At 37.2% G+C, this 14,001-nt stretch overlaps 1 protein-coding gene across 11 annotated transcripts in view; it reads left to right on the top strand.

The window, feature by feature from the left end:
* The window catches only part of LOC137657922 (guanine nucleotide exchange factor DBS-like), a 664,479-nt gene that overhangs the window by 535,617 nt on the left and 114,861 nt on the right, over window positions 1-14,001 (top strand). For all 11 annotated transcript variants that reach the window (XM_068392587.1, XM_068392595.1, XM_068392589.1 and 8 more), the window contains 3 exons: window positions 4,935-5,201; window positions 6,805-6,918; window positions 7,629-7,820. In XM_068392587.1, coding sequence (XP_068248688.1) covers window positions 4,935-5,201; window positions 6,805-6,918; window positions 7,629-7,820 — 573 coding nt within the window. The remainder of the gene's footprint in view (window positions 1-4,934; window positions 5,202-6,804; window positions 6,919-7,628; window positions 7,821-14,001) is intronic.

The raw sequence follows: 14,001 nt of genomic DNA, 5'->3' as shown, positions 1-14,001 counted from the left end.
GGTCTCTGTATTGCATTTGTTTTGCCAGTTATCAGTGGGAGTACAATATTGGGCAAAATTAAGTGTTGTTCCCCTTTCAGCACTGTTCGTTCCAGGGAAGAGGAACGTTAAAGCAGACAGTTTGAGCCGACTAGACATGATAGTTGTTACAGAATGGTCTTTGAATCTTCAAGTGGCAATGACTCTCCTGACTTTGTTGGGTTCCGTGATTAAAGACATGTTTGTCACTTCTCTGAAAAACAAACTTCCTGTGTATTATTCGTCAGTTCCAGACCCAGCTGCGGTGATGGGGGATGTATTCCAAATTCCATGGGACGGAATTGACGTTTATGCCTTTCCCCCATTTTGTCTGATCCGTCAGGTGCTGAACAAAACCAGGTCATCAAAACACCTACGAGTAATGCTATTCATCGTAAGGTGGCCCCACATGGAGTGGTACCGAGATCTTCTACAGTAGATCTCATAGAAGTTCCCAAGAGTGGTCAAACATTCTGATAAACCTCACCTGAAAAAGTTTCACAAATTGCCTCACTGCCTTTCTCTTCATGCTGGAGGTTATCCAGCACCTTCTCTAAAAGAAAGGGTTTTTGAGAACAACTATGAAACAACTTTTCAGGTTACCTCCAAAAGTCCTCTGCAGCTGTCTATAGAGCAAAATGATCACTTTTCTGTGATTAGTGTCGTAAAAGGAATATTGGTCCACTCAAAGGCCACTATTCCACTGATTGCTGACTTTTCAATTTTCCTACGAAAGGAGAAACTCCTATCAGTCAATGAGGTAATAGGTTATTGCTTAGCCTTAAGCCAAGTTTTTAAATAAGGTAATTTTCTCTCTCCTAGTGGGAACTCTCAGTATTTGTAATGGGTTTTGAGCAGTCTTGCCCACCTCAGGAATTAAAATACCCTTCCTTGGAATGTTATAGTAAGCGAGTTACATGGCCTCTCGTATCTAGTTTCACACTCCAGATGATGGAAAGATATGTAGCTATCTTTTGTTCCAGAATTTATTGTCATGATAAAAAATCCATTTTTTGAGGATAATTGATTTAACTCCTCCATCTCAACAATCGAGGAGGTAACTGATGATCTGGACAGGATGTTACTCTGTCCTGTAAGGGCAGTTTGTCGTAACCTTAAAAGAACTGCTCCCTTACGACCGTCCATTCTTAACTTATTTGTAAGCACAAGTTGAAACAGAAGGGAATAACCAAACATAACATGACCTTTTGGTTATGTGAAGTCATACTTAAAGCTTATGAATCTTTTGGAGAAGCATCACCAGAGGACCTTCCCAAAACTCATGACATACGTGCTGTTGCCGCAACTTTAACATTTCGCAAGAACCACTCGGCACTTCAAGTCCTAGTGCTGGTGTTTAGAAGAGACAAACCATTTTCACTACTGATTATTTAAAAGACTGAACCCACAGATCAGTGAGTACTTTCTCCTTGGGCCCAATAGTGGCTGCACGATAAATAATTTGAGACTTTTGCCTTTGCAGTATGGCTAACTTTTTGTTACAATCATTAGTTATTCTCAGCATAAGTGTGTATGAGAGTTGAATGACTTATTTCTCTCTTCTTCTCTTCAGAACATCCCTTCCTCGGGAGTATCAACATAAGAGAACACTTATGCAGGTAAGAATATCTCTATGACATTTATAAGGTTTGAACTTACCAAAATTTTAAGAAAAATTTGGTTCATACATTTTTCAAACTTGTTGGGGCTGTGACTCAGTCACTCATCTTTTGTTTTGAGGCTGACATCTTGACCATGCCTCTTTTATGAGCCTGTTGGAGATTATCATCATTATCATCTTTTGGGTCAAGGGTTGAGTAAAAGCTCTCTCATCTGCCGAGACTTCCTCCCTCCTAAGGAAGACTCCCACTTAAATGACGATGGTTTGTATTTCACGTAGAAACAAACTACAACTTTTAAAAATAATTTTATTTTTCCTAGCTATACAAACCTGTTTTTTAATCTAAATTTCCTGACTTATCCACCTTACAAGTCTTGACCATGAGTTGTGGTGGCCTTTTGGAAATGTCCCTGCCTGGCAATCTGCCCGACCAAGTTCGTCCCGCTCAAGCTCGATAGTTTCTCGTAATGTCTGCAACCCCACCATCCTTGTGCACTAAGGATGGAGGTTTTGAGGGAGCCTGTAGGTCTACTTGCTGAATCAACAGCAGCCATTGTCTGGTCTTCTCTGGTCGGAGAGGGTCTTGGGCGCTGATCATATGTATATATGGTCAGTCTCTCAGACATTTTCCTTCTAACTAGGGTATTATTACTGTCCCTTTTCTCTGCCATTTATAAGCAGCCTTCAAAATCTTCAAGTTATGTGAGTCACGCTGACCCAGCTGTTCCTACTCGGTGCAGGTGGGATGCTGACAAAATACAATTTTACCAAAATCTCACAATTTCCTTAATTCTGGTTGTAGCCAAACAGCAACAGAATAAATCAATTTAAATGACTGGTTTCTATAGCTAGGAAAAATACAAATTATTTTTTTAAAAATTTGTATTTTTTTTTATTCAGGCAGTTCTGTTGTTTGGTATTAATTTTATAATAGTTTTATATTCAATCTATTTTTATTTGTAAAAACTGTCCCATTTTTACAAGGGAAATTTTTTTATTGAAATGATTTAAATTGTACTAGTACACTGAGTTTTGAATTATAAAATGTGTAATACCATTTAATTTTATAAGGATTTAGCTTTGCATTCTTTTGAATTATATTTTCACAAAGGATACATAAATCATTAGTATACATTTATAGAATGAAACAGGATTATGAATTACTCAGAATTGTTGTACTGTATTTTCATTTCAAGTCAAGAACCATCTCTGGCTTCTTGTCATTCCTAGTTAAGTTCTCCTTACCCTTTTCTAATAGTGAGAATTTCTATCCAGTATGTTTGGTCAACAGCTATAGCTGTTTTCCTCCTTATCTTGGGTGTCCTTTATTGTCCCTTCTTGCATTCATTTAAATTTTCGTCATCCAATATATGTGCATCAATATTATTTGCAATTATAGATACTAAATAATAATATTATTATTGTTAGCTAAGCTACAACCATGGTTAGAAAAGCAGGATGCTATAAGCCTAAGGGCTCCATTAGAGAAAATAGCCCATTGAGGAAAGGAAATAAGGAAACAGATAGAATACTGTACTGTACTGTAGTGTACCCAAGTGTACCATCAAGCAAGAGAACTCTAACCTAACCTAACCTAAGACTAAAGAACAATCATTTAAATTTGGAGTGTCTTCCTAGAAGAGCTGCATACCATAGCTAAAGAGTCTCTTCTACCATTACCATGCGTAAAGTAGCCACTGAACACTTACACGGTAGTAATTAACCTCTTGAATGATGAAGAATTTTTCGGTTATCTTAGCATTGAAGAAAGAGGAGAATGTGTAAAAAATATGCCAGACTATTCGGTGTATTTGTAGGTAAATGAAAAATTAGTCATAACCAGTAAGGAAGCCAAAGTAATACAATCTGGTCAATCAAAATTTTCAGTAACACTAGTGGTAGTATCTCAATGGAAAGTGTTCATATGGAAGTTTCATCATCCTTGCACTGTACATTATAATGTATTTAAATCATAATAGACAAACATTTCTTGGAGGTTAAACCTCAAATTTAATGGTTTGCAGATTATAACCTAATCTTTGAATCAAGCTAACTGTATGCCATTATGGGTTATACTTGCTCCTAGAGTAGCTGGCAATTAAAAATTAACCGGAAATTTGGCACACAACAATTTTTCTTTTGTAAAACCATTTGTACCAAAAATATGTTAATTGTATTAATTTATAAAACTATTAAAGTGCTTTCATGGATGACTTGAATTTTGTTTTTCATATCATTATCACTTACTAAGCTACAACCTTAATTAGAAAAAAAACATTATGCTATAAGCCCTATAAAGGTTCCAACAGGAAAAATAACCCAGCGAGGAAAGGAAATAAGGAAACGGATAGAATAATGTGCCTCATTGTACCCTCAAGCAAGAGAACTCTAACATAAGACAGTGGAAGATCATGGTACAGAGGTACAGAGGCTATGGCACTACTCAAGATTAAAGAACAATGGTTTGAGTGTCTTCTCTTAAAAGAGCTGCTTACCATAGCAAGAGAGTCTGTTCTACCCTTACCAAGTGGAAAATAGCCACTGAACAATTATAGTGGAGTAGATACCTGAATAAAGTTGAATTCACTGAGTTGTAATTATCATTACAGTATATAATTATTAGCCAAGCTACAACCCTTATTAGATGAACAAAGTGCTAGAAGCGGAAGGGCTCCAACGAGGAAAGCAGCCCAGTAAGGATGTTACATGAATAAATCATATATAAATTATAAAATGAGGCTTATGTCAATCTACTCAACAGAAAAACATTTGCAACAGGTTTGAACTTCTGAAGTTCCTCAAATTCAAGTATGTAAGGAAGACCATTCCATTATCTGGTCACTGTATTTATACCCTAGCTTTACATAGAGATCTTTTTGGTAGATTTTATTACTTTTTTGCAGAGGAATATAATTTTTTTTTATACATTTTAGTGATTTATTGGCTAATATTTGGCTCTAGGTTATCATCCAGATTGTAACAAACCATGAACTGAGTTTTGGAGGAACATTTGGAAATTAGGTGTATTACTTAGATTTCCAAGCCTTTTCCTTTGATATTGCGTTTTTCTTTGAGGTTACTGCATCGTAAAAATGGAATGTTTGCGATACTATATACTTAATCTGGCAAAAGAATTGTGCATAAAAAATGCTATATAGATAATAAGATGATGGAGAATTTGGGTTTATAGGAAGCTAAATGTTCCTCAGATATGGTCTGTAACTCCTCGTAGATAAGCTAGAAGTAATGTATTGTTTATGTTTAAACACATCGTAACTCTACATCATGTTTTCAGTGTTCAGAATACAGCGTCTTGAAAGATGACTTGCTTTCCGCATCTCGACATGGGGAAACCTTGTTGAATTGTATAAAGCGGCCAGGGGAACCTCGAACAGCACGTCTCTGCCCCGACAAGCTCATCAATGTTACAGCAGTAGAGCGCCTTTTGGTACAACTTGAAGAGACAGAGAGGACGTTTGACGAATTCTGGACGAGGCACGAAGGCCGTCTTACTCAATGCCTTCAGCTAAGGCGATTTGAAACTGATTTTAGAGAATTACAAGTAAGGTCCATATTTTTTTCAGGAAAAGTGCCTGCTGTATTTTTTTTACTCTTTTATTTAAAGCTAAATAAATTTTAAATGAACTACCCTTGTAGTTAATTTATGATGAACAGTAACTTAATGATACAACATTGATTGGTATAATAATTATTTTAGATGTGGTTTAATGCTTTGAGCAATAGCTTCCAGTTTAGTTTTGAAATATCTAATAAGATTACCTTAATTTTGAAAAGAATGTTATCTCTGATTGATAGTAATGTGTATAAAGTTTTACTCCTTTTGTAAAAAAAGAAAAATTACCGTATTTCCCGTGTCATAAGACGCTACAAGTGGTAAGTAATTTTTGGAAAAAAAAGTAATTGATGATTTTACAATGTACCGTAGCAGCAATTCCTAGTCGGTGAATTCTAGTGTGGTTTTTCTTCTGGCACAGTAAAACTTCATATTTTGGGTGTAATATGAAATGTATGAGGTAAAAAATAATTAGTTGGGGATGTATGTATGTATGATAGCAGCCACCTGTATGTATGATAATGGCCACCTTATTTTCAACTTTATTAGAAACTCGTATAGAATAAAGACTGCTCAGAATGTTATAAATACCCTGGGTAAGTACTTACTATTCCGATGTACATATTTCATACAAAATTAATTATTGATCAAATAAATAATTCTCTATAAATTTTACATAGTGGAATATTATTTCCTGTTGTTTGTGTGACTCTAGGTCTAGTTAGTTTGAGGCTAACTTGGTAACACTGCACTCACTTGCTGTGAGATATTTTTTTAAAAGTTTCTGTTCAGCAACAAGTATTCGTATAATTTCGGAACACATGCAACAAAGTTATTACCAAAATATTGCTGTATTACAAAATATCAACAAAATATTAGAAAGTAGATAGATACTGTATAAACAAGCAATATATCCTAGCATCGTCTGATTGGATACCATTAGTTGGCTTGTTTGTTTGTAGATGGCAAGTCATCAGGTGTACACCAAAGCAAAAACCTCTTGTTGCCTTCATTAATTAAAGAAAGTGCATTAAAAATAAATTTATTTATTATACATGAATGATAATTGTAGGCTTATATTTTATGTCTGATGCGTTTGAGTGTTTATGCCATTACTGAGGTGTATGAGGATTGCCAGGCTCCCCTATACAACTTTATCTTAGTGTTAAAATGTAGGGTGATTTTTTGGGAAGTTTTTCAGGAAAAAAAGTGCGTCTTATGACACAGTAAATATGGTAAGCTAAAACTATTTTAGTTCTTTTTATGGGATTTTTAGTTTTAATTTTACTTGGATAAGCAGTGTGAGGGAAATTTGTAAAACTTGATGGTCTCTATTAGGCTATTTTGTTTATTTGTATTTTATTTAAGACACCAGATATATCAGGTTTTGTGTTTAGTCAGTAATGTACCATTTCCATAGAATTATGATGTAATCCATTATAAGTTCAATTTTTTTCATGTAGCATCAAATTGATATGGTACTGTACTTACTTTTGTACACAATCCATATGAATTAAGTTTCCAACTAAATGCAGCCCTTATTGTGTTTCATATGTAGCTAATATATTTTTCTTGTCCTATTTTTTTCCAGACATGCCTGGAAGAATCACTAAAACAGCTATCGGGAATGTCAGAAGTTGGAGATTCTGTTGTTCATGTAGACCAGCTCCTGGCAGAGGCTCAAGATTTCCATATGATTTGTGCAGTAAGTGGCTTCCATGTTTTCATACACTAGCATATATGCAGAAAACTGAAGTGTCTCTTCTACCCTTACCAAGAGGAAAGTAGCCACTAAACAATTACAGTGCAGCAGTTAACCCCTTGGGTGAAGAAGAATTGTTTGGCAATCTCAGCATTGTCAGGTGTATGAGGACAGAGGAGAATCTGTAAAGAATAGGCCATACTATTCGGTGTCTGTGTAGGCAAAGGGAAAGAACAGTACTACCTAGGTACTACTATAGTAGTAAATTCTTCACATATACAGTACATGTATAGTAGTTATTTCAGGAATTTGGAGAGCCTGAACTCTATGAAAAGTTTAGCCATAAGAAAGGCCAAAGCCAGAAGCAGCAAAATAAGTAAAGGTAACATTATTGACAACAATTAAAGTACGCCCAAAACCCAACAATGATGAACAGTAATGGGTAGAAAGGTTTCTATAGTGGTAAGGAGTATTTTTTAGGGGCAGTTAGTCTTAGATGCATATAAAATCTGCTAGGAGCCAAGTACAGTACTTTCCACATAATTTACATTTGAAATGAAAGATCAACTTCTTTTTATTCTATTTCGTACATACATTGAAATGAAAACATTAGATAAGAGATTTTTTATTTGAAAAGAAAAATATATATTTTACTGTAATTGTATTATAAGAATGGAATTCATGCTCTTAAAGCATTTTTAATTTCCTTACAGGACCAGTTAGAAAAGGCAGAGGAGCTACGTATTATTGGTATGCAGTTGATAGAAAGCCAACATTATGCTGTAGATTCTATTCAGCCTAAGTGTGTTGAATTGGTGAGAATGCGGGATGCGTTCCATGACCGTATCACTACACGCCTTGAAACCTTACACAAATGTAGAGACCTTCAAGAACGGATAGAAAGGGTAAGAGTTTCGTTTTCCACTAAATATTTCAGTAGTACAGGGCTTCATAACATTGTATTTTCATATCTTGGGCATTTTATGAGAATTCTTTAAGAGCAAACCTTAATTACAATATTTTATATTTCATATACCATTTATTTTGTCGAGACCACTTGAATAATTATGTAGATTAGGAGTATATGGTGTCTTTTAAAAACATTAAAATGGAAATGTATTTTTTATGATATTATTCATCAATGGCTTACTTCCAGTTTTACCATGGTACTTTAGTAGGACTTGATTATTTATGTTGCCTAAGATTACTGAATATCTAGAGTTGTCACTTTATTAGAGTTGAAAATTTAATAATTGAAGACAGTTTTTTTACTACAGGGAACAGTATTGTCTCAAAATTCTTTTAGAGCATAATATTTAAAGAAATCTACTGCCTATTATGCCCTTACAATTTGTAAGTAGATATTTTACATAGTAGTGATGATGACACACAGAAAAATATCCAAATATAATAATTTGCCTTTCTTTATATCTCAGTCCTTCCTTGTTGAAGATTGTCAAAGGTAAAAAATTAATTGAATGATAGCAAAACCATAGAAAAAATCATTTGGAAAAATATTGATACGTTACATATTTTATCCTTTCCCTTTCCATTATAGATATGAAATAAATACTGTAATTGGACAGGTAAAGTATAGAGAGAAAGTACAAAAGGTAACAATGAACACACATTGAGATACTGTAGTAGTATATAGCTTAAATTAATTGATATTACCACTTTGAATTATTGCTTATCTATGATTATGATGTTTAATGAAGTTTTGCATTTTCATAAAATAAATCTATTGTCATCATATTACTCTTTAAAACTTTTATTCACTGCTCAGTATACAGTTATGCCTCTAGATACGAAATTAATTGCTTCCAGAGTGGCTTTCGTGTCATGATTTTTTTCTTATGAGTCACGTTTTACATGTAGATTGCCTAATTCATTCCAAGCCTTACAAAACACCACATTGAAATTTATAATAAAGCTATAATGACAATGAAATAGTAAGATACATACATTTGAATCATTCAATATACCTAACCTAACAGGTAATACCTGTAAATGAACAGATTTTAATCAAAGTGAAAAATCTATTTTTGGGTGAGAGGGCCATGTCGTCCTGATGGAAGGGTTCCTATAGGTAGCCTTCTAAGGGATATTTGCTACAGTGATACTCCCAGAGAATTAAACCAAAGGTCTCCAGGATTCTAACTCCTGGCGCGAGTATCCAATAAAGGGTATCGCATAATATCAGGGGATGTATTCTAGATACGACACATGGCAGTCTTTACCCCGAATAGATTTAACGCTTCAATGTAAGGGGGAAGAGTGGCAAAAGAAAGGGGTGCCATTCTAGGTACCCGGTGGACCTCCTTCCCTATTACTACCATGACGCCATTCCTATTCTTGCCGTTAAGCGGAAATGGCCATGGATAAAGTAATTTTGGGAGGGGTCAGCAAAAGGGTGGGTCCATCAGAACGACATGTCCCTCTCGCCCAAAAATAGATTTTTCACTTTGATCAAAATCCGTGTTTTGGGCTCAGGCCATGTCGTCCTGATGGAAGTATACTAGAGAATTGTCTTGAAATTACTATTAGCTGTGGGTTTGTGTATGTGCCTTCCACCTTGAGTAGATTTCCTTATGTGGTCTACTAGACCTATATGTGAAATTCCTGAGATCTGTCATTTCCACTAAACCTGAAGCTGGTTTAGTGCCTCCTGCCCCCAGCAGGGAAAATGTCGATATCGACAATAAGGATTCAAGGTTTGTATTTCCGTAAGAACAAAAAGGAAGAACTTTGAAGCCTACCTTTTTTACTTACCTTGAGAGTGTAAGTTTCATTCCTCCGGAAATCATTATTGTGATTTCAAAGATACAAGCCCTATACAGGGGTTCAGTTAAACTCGAGTGTACTTTATTAGCTTATAACTGAGGGAGCAGTAATAAGACGTGAATACGTTTAAGTATTTTATTATGCAACTAATTTATCATATGTAGTTACAACAAAGTATGGATTTGATCCAGCATTACCACACATCAAAACACATATTTTCTCATGTAGAAAAAATATATAAATACATAATCGGAATAACGCCACTCAATGGAGATGTGAAACCAAATCTATCTGACATGGTCAGATGTTCGGAAATGCATAAACACTGTGATGCAAACGTTCACTCGGCAGTGGTGTATTGATCAGATATGCACCTACATAAAACAGTACGTTAATCATAGCTGTGATCTGCACTAGAGGGTAGGTATACCCATGCACCTGATGCACTGTAAAGTCCCAAAACAGTCTACTGTTCATCGCAGCACTAGACAACGGGTTTAACGACACTACCCGCCGCCACCACAAAGTGTTTTATTTCATGTACTTAATTCGTGTAATGTTTATAGAAGACCTTGGATGATCTCCACCCAGTGTATGAGCGGAGTCTTTCAAAGTCCATATGTTGAAAGAAGTTCAACGAAGAAGCAACTTTCCTTGGATCGTGACCTGCAGGTGTACTGTCAGGATCCGCTCTGCAAATAAAGTAGGTGAGCTTCGCTCTCAGTTGTCTTAAAGATAGGTTTTACCCTAAAGTTTCTTCTCTGAAGAGCTGTCCTCCCTTGAAGTTTAAAGTTCTTCGAAGATAGATCTTAAGACACTCTACTGGGCACAGAGAGGCATCTTCCTTCAATGGGAAGATTCTCCAAGGACCCCACCTCTTGGTGGGTAGCTCGTTCTTGGCAAGAAAGGCAGGATCAGGAAAAAGGTTCAGTTCTCCTGAGTCTGGGAACTGAATATGGCCATATGTTTCTGGATAAGGCCACTGTTTCACTAACTCTAGCCCCTGAGGCTATTGCGAACAGAAAAATGACTCTCTGTGTTAAATCCTTTAGAGTACAATCCACATTGTCTAGGTTCAAAGCATAGTGCAAGACTTTGTCCAAAGACCATGTGATGGGCTTTGGTGGGGCTGCTGGCTTGAGTCTAGCGCATGCTTTTGGGAACTTATTAAAGATTTCACCTGAGAGGTCCACCTCAAAAGCGTACAGTAGTGGTCTATCCAGGGCCGATTTATAAGAAGTAATTGTAGTAGAGGCCAGACCTTGTTCGTGGAGATGTATGAAGAATGCAAGACAGAAATCTATTGATATCTCTGTCAGTTTCCTTGCTTTCACAAAGGACACCCATTTCTTCCATGACGATTCGTATTGCCTCCTAGTCGAACTTGACTTGTACTCCTCGAAGAAGTCAACTTTATCCTTCGAGATTCCAAACTTTTTATTCGCTGCTAAGGCAAGAAAATCATGAGATATAGGTTGTTGTTTCTCGAGGATGAAGCGTAGACAGTCGACTTCTGGACCAGTTGAGATAGCACTGGATTCAGCAGAGGAAACAGCTTCAGTTTCAACTCTAGGACTAGAGGGAACCAATTGCTTTTGGGTCACTTGGGGGCTACTACTGCTGCTGTCCCTCTGAAGAATCTTAGCTTGTTGAGGACTCTTAGCAGGAGATTGGTTGATGGAAACTGGTAAATGCAATTCCACCTGTTCCAGTCGAGGGACGTGGCATCCATTGCTTTTGCTTGAGGGTCCATGTAAGGGGCTACGCAACGAGATAGTGTTTTTGCTGTCGCTCGTTGCGAAGAGGTTGATCTGCAGTTCTGGGACTTTTTCGGAGATGAAGGAGAATGAGTCTGCGTCTAGAGACCATTCTGTCCCTATAGGCTTTCGCCTGGATAGAGCGTCCACCGTCACATTGCAGAACCTTTGTAGGTGAGCTGCTGATAGTTGCCATCCCTTCCTCCTTGCCAGGTAGAGGATGGCTAGCATCACATGGTTGATGTGGGGTGATCTCGAGCCTTGTCGATTTAGACACTTTACTATCACCTCGTTGTCCAGGACCAATCTGATGTGGATTGATCTGCGAGGGGATAGTCTCTTCAACGTCAGGAATACTGCCATAGCTTCCAAAATGTTGATATGAAATGTTTTGAACTGGTGTGTCCAATTCCCTTGCATATTTTGTCGTGAGAATGACCTCCCCATCCTTCCAAGGAGGCATAAGTATGTATCACCACTGATGGTTGCAGTGGTTGTAGGGGAATTGTTCGTGCTAGGCTCTTGGCTGTTGACCACGGCCTTAAATATCATCTGCGATAGGAAGCACAGAGTATGTTACAAAACATATGTACTACTGTATAGTTGTATACAGTAGTTTGCTGGCAGACACTGCCGGTGTTAGGTTAGTACCTGACGGTGCTAACTGATGGAGAAAGAGAAAGATCAAGGAAGGAGAATTTCCTACTATTATGAATGAACATAACAGCTGGAAGTGTAGGAGGACTTTAAGACCACCTACTGTCTCCTTACCATAATGAAAGTTCCAATGAAAGGGGAAAGAATCTATCAAGATTCTGGCTCCCACCCATCCACAAAAGGCCTGTCGCCGACAATGAAGTCAGCGGCAAAGAATGTGGATGGCAGATCAAGAGAGAGCTGAGGATTTTCCAAAGTATGTTAAGTTTTCCATCGTAAGCCGTCAGAAGCCGTCTCAATCTTCCCCCAGTTTTATTACCTTCCTGTGAAGGAAGGGAGTTAGGGGGAAGGTGGCAGAGACGGCTGAACTAACTGCCGCTGGCGGGGTACCAGCCGGTAACGCATTCATCCTAGTAAGCCGGGATGAATATCAGGATCCCGGTGAAAGAGTCTTGTGACGGCATGACGTCACTAAAGGACAGAAGGAGGAAGAGGTTGAGGGTCTTATAGTTCATTGATATCAGAGGTGGCGGCAGTTATGCCGCATTCCTCAAACAATGAACGGGGGAAGCATAGCTTCCTGTGCTAACGACATTGTTGACGGCAAGACAAGGGCACCCTGAGTATGTCACTATCTGAATCAAAGCTGGGAGCGGTAAGAACATCGTTCTATTCGATGGAGATGAAGAGAGACAGTGGCTGCCGCCTATAACGCCGGCAACACTCGAGGAGGGAGGAAAGGTTTAGCCTCTTCTCTCTGAGAGGGAATAATTATCGTAACTTGTCTATAGATTCTAGAGAATGTAACATCTCATACGAATCGAGAAGGAATGATAAGGGTGAGGCTAAACAGTGGGAATTACTTTACTAACGTATATGATAAGTAAAGTCACCTAATAGAAGGAGGAATAATTTTCATGTATGCAATATCACAGCTTGTATAATTTGCCTAACTAGCTAATATTATAGCTTTAAAATTGGGAAGTGTCACCCTACTAGCTAAATAATATGCGAATGTAACGGGCGACAACAGTCGTAAAATGGCTGCCTCCGGTCTCGGCAACGCTCACCCAAACACACTTAAATTATTGGAATTTAACTGTGAAAAGGGAGACTAAATTTATACACAGGAAATAATTAATACTCAACTTTCCAGATGACGAAGATGCTGGAGATTGTATGTTGAAATTCCAGAAAAATAGTAAAAAACATCGGGCTAAAGCGGAGCACAACAGTCTTAGCAGGCTACTAGAATAGGAATGGCGTCACGGAAGTAATAGGTAGGTCCACCCGGTACCTAGAACGGCACCCCTTTCTTTTGCCACTCTTCCCCCTTACATCGAAGCGTTAAATCTATTCGCAGGGAAGATTGCCATGTGTCATATCTAGAATACGTCCCCTGATATGCGATATCCTTTATTGGATACTCGCGCCAGGAGTTAGAATCCCGGAGACCGTTGGTTTAATTCTTTGGGAGTATCACTGTAGCAAATATCCCTTAGAAGAACGACATGGCCTGAGCCCAAAAAAGTAGTTATTAGAACATAATCCAATTATAAAGGGAAAATACAATACATACAGTACAATACTAAACATATACAAAATATACAGTGCCCTATGCATTTTACTATTATAATAGCTACCTTTACTCTAGAAAGATACATTTTTTATCATGCATAAACAGCTCATTTTCTTCAACTCGCATATTTTTAACAGTAATTATTTTATTGTTCAGTTAATATTCATTGGTATTATGTCAATAAATAACCTAGATGTTTTATTTTACACACTCATATGTTTAAGCTATTTAATTGTAATACAAGCAAGATTCATTTATGTTAATATGTACATGAACTGACTATAGAATTAATGAACTTAAACTCTAATT

Source organism: Palaemon carinicauda, chromosome 18 (genome assembly GCF_036898095.1).
Source record: "Palaemon carinicauda isolate YSFRI2023 chromosome 18, ASM3689809v2, whole genome shotgun sequence".
Lineage (NCBI taxonomy): Eukaryota > Metazoa > Arthropoda > Malacostraca > Decapoda > Palaemonidae > Palaemon > Palaemon carinicauda.
Note: the sequence above shows the minus strand (reverse complement) of the source record. Positions and strands in the feature narration are given on the sequence as shown.